Here is a 7858-nt window from a genome sequence, read left to right as displayed (position 1 = left end):
TCTGTATGTGGTATGTATAGCCACCTCTAGATTATGGCTTGCTCAATAGACAGCATTGTGTGTATGTTTTGGGATTAACTAGATGGCGTTAGTGGTTTTCAAAGCGTATCCATGGAGGGAATGATGATGAGTGGGGCGAAGCGGCCGTTCATTCATCTGTGTGTCAAATCATCTATGCGTCCGTCCGTCCGCCCATCCTTTCATGCTTCCGTTGGTGCTTCCATTCGTCCATCCGTCAATGCTTCCGTGCTTCCGCCATGAATCCGTGCGTCTAGCCGTTCATCCATGCTTCTGTCCGTTCGTCCATGCCTTCGTCGGCGCATCCGTTCATGGTTCCGTTCATCCGTTCGTTCTCGCTTTGTTCCATCTTTTCGTCTATGCGTTCATTGTTGCTACCATTATTACGTCCACGCTTCCGTGGCTCTGTCCATGTGTCCATCCGTAACGGAAGCATGAACGGACTGATGGACGCACGGACGGATGGGAGGAAGCACGGACAGATGGAGGAACACACTAACGTATGAACAGACGGACGGACTGAAGCACGGCCACACGGAAGGACTGATGGACACTTTGCCCCACTCATCATTCACTCCGTGGATAAGCTGCGATTTTTTTCGTTCTTGGTTCCTATTCTGAATCCAGAATTATAATGTGCCAAATAAACTCCTCTTGCAGTGGTCGGCTACTACTCTCAGTATTTCCCAAGCTGGGCGCTTCGCAGAGCCGGTTTTGGCCCCATGGGCGTGCTTCCTAACACAATGGCAGCATCATACCAGGCGACGTACAAGGGGGTCGTTCCGAGGCATGGAATCTTCTCAACTCTCCAGAAATGGGGCATGACCGGCGTACCAGGATACTTGGAGTGTATTTCAGTATTCCTGGTATTCATCATCGCACTTTGTGTCTTCTAGAAGCCCCTTCGAAGCGCTGACATCGCCATGCAGCACATTCCCAGGAGTACTGCGCCTATTCCCGGCTTATTAGACATGTAAATTACACTCGAAAAGATAAAGAACGAGAAGTTAACATTGGTGTAACTCCTTTTTCTTCCAAACAGAACACTGCGCTGAATTACTATAGATCAGTGAATTCTAATACGTATACGACTTTAACTGTGAAACTCCTATATGCGTTCACCTGCCGAATACTTACGGTGACAGACAACTCGGGCACAGCCGTAAGATTGATACAACCTCTTCTCAAATACTGAGACACGCCGTAGCATCCTAGTGTCTGTGACGTAGCTAAATATGAGAGTTCGGGATCAAATCCCGGACAATCGTGGCCACATTTTTTCTTTGTGTTAGGACACCTGCTTACCGCGCAGAAGGGCTGCTTTCGGTTTTTGCTCGGAGCATGGTTTTTGCTATTTCATTCGCAATTTCTCGCTTACTGTTAACGTTGGATTTTCGCCCATAACCTATAACGCCGAGATCAAAATTTCCATATAAGCAAGACGCCTTAGTTGTGCTATCATCACCCTGTGTTCTTGAGCAGCACACGATTCGACGAATATCCTTTATTGCGGTAGTTCTCGCCATTTCTGTTGCCTGTGAAGGAAAATATCTTGTTCTGCCAAGTATGAAGCCAGGCAATTAAACAGTACCGCTCTGAGTGAAGACACCGCTGGATTAATCAGAGTCACACACATCGGTTCTCCCTGAATAAAGTCTGCCAGACGCCGTTTTCACAGCATGGCCCTTTACACTTGTTCGCATTGGTTAAGTACCTGGGAAATAAACAGTGTACGCCCCCGATACTCTGCGTGACTCTAACCGTTGACTCAAGCTTTCATTCGTGTGGGTAATAGTAATGAATTCAATTTACATAAAGTTGTTTGGAAAAGCATGTTCTTGTAACGCTCGTAGTACACTGAAATAAAAGAGGAAATTTAAGGGCTATGTTTCCATTGCTGAACACAGAAATAATGAAAATTTGCCGGCAATGATGCCAATCAAGCTAAACGGAGTGTTAGTAGTACTAATTACAATGAAATGTAAAGAAAATGGATGAAAAGATGCCTCGTCACTAGCAGGGACCAAACTTGCAACCTTTGAGTAGCGCTTTCAATTCTATACCAACTGAGCTACCACGGCGATCATCCCCGCGTCCCCTTTATTAGGTATATGCGTGCATTTAAATTTCCCGCCATGTTGTTAAATTCCAGCATCGGTCAACACTGATTGGCCCAGACGGCTGTTGCAGACCTACTCATTTTCTGCCAGATGGTGTCACGTAGCAGAGGATCTTATTACAAACTTACTAACTAAATATTGAGCCCCTAGCTTTACACTTCTTTTTTCTTCATTCATACCGAGAGTCTCGTCTTGGCCGACATGATGTCTTCAGGTAGTATGTGATTGATAATTTGTCAGCGACCAACTCGGAGTAAGATCCCTTGCTACGTGACACCAACAGGCAGAAGATGATTTTCGCACCCTTGCCGTAGCGGCTACTAGCGGCGCTAACACAGTGAAAGAGTCTCACACTCTCACTGTTTTCATTCATACATCCCTGTAGAAAATCTCAATAGTAAGCACAAATCAAAAGTGAGATGTATTTCCAGACTTCATTAAGCTTTCACTCTGTCGGGGTTCTCGCATGGATACTCATATAGGGCCTTGTTGTCAAATTTTGTATTGAAGACGCTTTAAGCCAATAAGGCGTAGGTCTGCAACTGCGATTTGGGCCAATCAGTGTTGACCGATGGTGGAATAAGACTACATAGCGGAAAGTGTTTTCTGAACAGCACCTTCGGTAGTCCACTCTCAAATATTCTCTTCTTCCTCTCATGTGGAGCTCCGTCAAACGTCGCTCAAAACTTTAGCCACGCTGGGGTAAGTATTACTGCCCTCGCATTCACCAGATAAATAAGGCGAACACAATGAATCTAAAGGTTCACGTCATGTAACACGTTTGTATCGCTTGTAACTGATATTATCAAGGTTCACCATGACCATCGAAACGATCCTCCCTAGTAAGGACGATTGATTGATTCATATGCCAGGTTTAACGTCCCAAAACCACCATATAATTATGAAAGGCGCCGTAGTAAAGGGCTCCAGAAATTCTGACCACCTGGGGTTCCTTAACGTGCACCCAAATAGGAGCAAATGGGCCTGCAGCATTTTGGCCTCCATCGAAAATGCAACCACCTAAGCAGGGAGTTGATCCCGTGACCTTCGGGTGCACTGGTAAGAAATAATCAGTAGTTGAAGCAAGCACCATGATTTCCTGTGTAACCTGTGCTCTTTACATCATCATCATCATGACTACGTCCATTGCAGGACAAAGGCCTCTCCCATGTTCCGCCAGTCAACTCCGTCCTGTGCTTGCTGCTGCGAATTTCTACCCGCAAACTTCTTAATATCATGTGCCTAGCTAACCTTCTATCTCCCCCTAACTCTCTTGCCTTCTCTGGGAATCCAGTTAATAACCCTTAATAACCAGTGGTTATGCTTTCTAAGCGCCACATGCCCGGTCCATGTCCATTTTCTCATCTTTATTTCATCTATGATATCTTTAACCCCAGTTTGTTCCCAAATCCATTCTTCTCTCCTTGTCTCTTAAGGCTACACCTACCATTTTTCTTTCCATTGCTCGCTGCATCGTCCTCAAATTAAGCTGAAACCTCTTTGTATGTCTCCAGGTTTCTGCTGCGTAGCTAAGTATCGGCAAGATACAGCTGTTATATACCTTCCTCTTGAGGGATAATGGCAATATACCTGTAATAACTTCAGAGTGCTTGCCAAGTGTGCTCTACCCCGTTCTTATTCTTCTAGCTACTTCAATCTCGTGGTTTGGCTCCGCGGTTATTATCTGCCCTAAGTAGACATAGTCTTTTACAACTTGAAGTGAACTATTACCTATCTCGAAGCGCTGCTCTCTTCCGAGGTTGTTATATATAGATTACTTTCGTTTTCTGCAGAATAATTTTAAGACCTACCTTTCTTCTCTCCTTGTCTAAATCCATAATCATGAGTTGCAATTCGTTCCCTGAGTTACTCAGCAATGCAATGTCATCGGCGAAGCGCAGGTTCCTAAGGTACTCTCCGTTAACTGTTATTCCTAGCTGATCCCACTCTAGGCCTCGAAAAACCTCCTGTAAGCACGCGGTAAATAGCCTTAGGTAGATTGCATACCCCTGCCTTACACCCCTATTTATCGGTATTATGTTGCTTTCTTTATGAAGCACTATGGTAGTAGTCGAGCCCCTGTAGATTTCTTCCGGGACGTTTATATATGCTTCGTAGACGCCCTGATTCCGCATTGTCTGCATGGCGGCTAATATTTCTACTGAATCAAACGCCTTCTCGTAATCTATGAAGGCTATGTATAGTGGTTGGCTATATTCTCAGCCTTTATCTATCACCTGATTGATAGTAGGAATGTGGTCGATTGTTAAATAGCCTGTTCGAAATCCTGCTTGTTTCTTTGGTTGATTGAATTCTAATGTTGTCTTAATTTTCTTATCAATTACCTTTGTAAACCATCATTATATTCTAAATCTTCATACTATTTTATAAAACCACTTCTTTCTTTTCCAATCCCTCACAGTGGGTATCAGCCACTGTTATTGAACAAGAACAAGAACAAGCCTTTGGTTGCTGGCATCTCGGCTTCGACGCTGGCGACGTCCGGATCCCACTCGGACGCCCTGTTGTCCGTGACATGTGCACAGGAGGAGCAGAAGGGCAGTCAACCTTCTTTCTCGGTGCCTACAACGTCGAAGTCCCCGGAGACGTCTTCTAATTCTTCCACGGCTCTGCTTGCGACAAATGTGTCCCAGCGGTCCATATCCTCCACTCTCTCGTCTCTTCATTGCGATGATACGATCTCCACTCCAAGCAGTGGTAGTTCCGAATACGACAACAGTGACTACAGCACGGAGAGTGAACTGTAAGCCCCCTTCTAACCCGTCGAATTAAGGATGAGCAAGAAGTGCAGAATCAAGCATAAAAAAAAAGCTTGGCAAGCAAGCCATATCGTATATTTATGCATCGATTCATATATAATTCAGTCTTCGAAATTCCTAATGTAATGTGATTCCAAACAAGACAATGTAATTCCAAACAAGACCAAAATTGAAGGAAAGGGACAAGCTCGGAGTGATCAGAATTTATCGATTGAGAAATTTCGCAGGAGTTAGCTTTTCTGCAAGAAACCTTCTATACGTTTTCTAAACAATAAAACATGCACTTTTGTTCAAAACCTGGTCTCACCATCAATCCTTGGTCGATTTTCTCTTCTTATTGTAGAAGGTAGTTTTCATAAAAAGACTAAGCTGTGGTTAAGTTGTGCGAGAGCTCCACACACAACCTTAGGTATTGAATTGGAAACATTCGAGATTATATACTATGTAAACAAGTGTACTGCGACAGGTTAGCAAAGGTGCCATTAGCTTGTTTTTTACAGGCGACGAGTGTGCAGTAATTCGTCAAAACACGCGAAAGCCACAGAGATATACAAGAAAATGGTTCAAATCTGGCTACGGTGACATATATTGGCATGTGCACGACATTGCTAGCTTTCCATAAAAGTTGTATCTCATTCCGTTATCTACTACAACCACTTAGCAGTTGTAAGGACAGGGATGTCACGCGTAAACGCGTCTTTTCATACTTAGTCTATAAAACGGCAATGCGATTATGCTGCTTATATATGGCGTTCGTCTCTCTTTCGTTGTTTCTTAGGCTGGACCTGTGTACCTTCGACATGGCACCGGAGATTTCGGGACCACTGTTGCAGTTTCCAATCGACCTCTACCGGCAAATGCGTCTCCATGGCAACCAGAGCAACTTGCTCATTTCCCCGTGGCTCGCAACTTTACTCCTCGTTATGGTACACCAGGGAGCGCGGGGAGACACTGCAACTAAAATCACGCGCCTCTTGCACGCCTCCTACTGCCCTTGGCGCAAAGGCGAGCTCCTGGAACGGTTTCTGCGATGGACCCGCGACCTTCCTGCTGGTACCCTGGGTCCTCGCCAAGGTAGAAGTGGCCTTCGCCTCACGCGCTACGCCTGCCTTTATTACGACGAGACAGTCAAGCTCACCGACGAGTACGTTGCGGCTATGGGAAAAGCCGGTGTGAACTGCCACCGTAAGGACTTTGCCTGTAGCGCCGAGCAGTGTCGTCTCTCCATGGATGCCTTCGCGCGTGCCATGTCGTCCTACACGATAACCCCTCCTGGTCAAGCGCTTCGGCGAGAGGACGTCAACAGGGAAACGCAGCTGATTTTTGTTGGCTTTATTAGACAGCAGGTTCGCTGGTGGCGTCGCTTCGAGAAGGCTCCGGATGGGCTCTTCTTCGAGACGCGAGCCAGGACTTCCGTCGTCTCCATGATGACGCAAACGGCTCCGTTCCCGGTTTGTGATTCGCCCGAACTTGGAGTCACTCTCATCGAACTGCCTTTCGAGTCACCTCACCAGTCGCTTGTCATACTCTTGCCGAACGATGTGGAAGGGCTCGCAAATGTGGAAGAAAAAATGAGCGCTTGCAAGATTCTCCATTGCCTTGGAATGCTCAAACAACAGGGGGATGCAGAGGTAACGCTGCCGAGATTCAGCGTCAAGTGCGTCACGGATCTGAAGCAGTTGCTCGGTTCTATGGGCAAAGGTGACGTGTTCGCAAAAGGCGCCGACTTGTCGGGTCTGTGCGGAGCGCGGCGTGGAGATGTCGCCGTGTCGTCAGCTAGGCAGTTTGTATCTTTTCAAGCCGGTCGCAACGGACCCGGTACACCAGATGAACTGTCCTCTTTCACAGTTGAATCAACGACTGCTTCGCTTGAGCGTCAACTGCGGCGGTTTACTGTGGACCGTCCCTTCTTGTTCCTTGTAGTCAGCAGGGAGCCGGATATAGTATTTTTGTTTGGTTCCGTGAGAAAAATATCCTCAAGCAATTGAATGTTTAGGAAGTATATAAACGCAATCTTATTACATGCTCTAAGTAGACATTTATATTATTACCAACTTTGTCATGACTGGCATACTGTCCTTCGCAAAAATGAATCACAACGCACAGCGTCAATAAATAATTTTGCTACCAAACACATTCTAAATCGCACCAAAACCATGTGAAGGATTCCCATTCAGGGGAAGAGGGGGAAGGTCCATGTCCCCCCTCTCCCTCTGTTATTGTGTCAACGTGTGAGGCTGAGTTTGCGTACCCCCTTCTTAGGACACTGGAAAGTCCACCTCCCCTCTTCCCCGTGCGTACATTCATGCGTCCTGCGACCTACCCAACTCATTTGACTACTTTTTACAGCGGATTGCTTAGTCCCTACTTTCCTGCGCATCAATGCGTGCGTAGGCCGAGTGCGAAAATTCGCTAAAGTTTTGATGCGAGAAAGAGGGAGGGAGGAATGGAGAGGAAAGGCAGGGAGCAAACGCACGTTTTTCCTATGCGTTCGTCAAGCATGCTGACGAACATTAAAAGGAGACGCGATGCCGATTCCACTCGAAAACGAACTTGTTGGCAAGGCTCTATAGTTGACAGTAAAACTCTGCGCTCACGCATTGTTTGGTCAACTTCCGAAGAAGATTTAGCATCCGTCAGCTTTATTTGTCACCCACGCTCACCGAGCAGAGGCTGTCTTCCTTTCTTACCTCTTATTAAATTATCAAATACTACGATGCTCGGAACCAGCACGGTGAATAGAAGATCAGGTGCCGTGACAAATTATAAAGTTTTCAGGTGCCGCTCAGAGTCGGCAAGCGAAAGCATGGAAATCACATTGGGGGATTCGCCGTACAGGATAACGCCAAGATGCGGTGACGTCATTCTACTGTTCTAACTTTTTTCGCAGACACACGGATTCCAAAGAAAACAACTATTTATTTAAAATCTAAGAGAATA

The 7858-nt window shown here is 46.0% G+C and overlaps 1 protein-coding gene across 1 annotated transcript; it reads left to right on the top strand.

Annotated features, from left to right (window-relative positions):
* Window positions 1-4569: 4569 nt before the first annotated feature.
* Window positions 4570-6977, top strand: LOC142813894 (ipis-1-like). The gene is made up of 2 exons (XM_075891855.1): window positions 4570-4902; window positions 5697-6977. The coding sequence occupies exon 2, from the start codon at window positions 5719-5721 to the stop codon at window positions 6904-6906; it is 1188 nt and encodes a 395-aa protein (XP_075747970.1). The 5' UTR covers window positions 4570-4902; window positions 5697-5718; the 3' UTR covers window positions 6907-6977.
* The last annotated feature ends 881 nt before the right edge of the window (window positions 6978-7858 follow it).

Source organism: Rhipicephalus microplus, chromosome 4 (assembly GCF_043290135.1).
Source record: "Rhipicephalus microplus isolate Deutch F79 chromosome 4, USDA_Rmic, whole genome shotgun sequence".
Lineage (NCBI taxonomy): Eukaryota > Metazoa > Arthropoda > Arachnida > Ixodida > Ixodidae > Rhipicephalus > Rhipicephalus microplus.
Note: the sequence above shows the minus strand (reverse complement) of the source record. Positions and strands in the feature narration are given on the sequence as shown.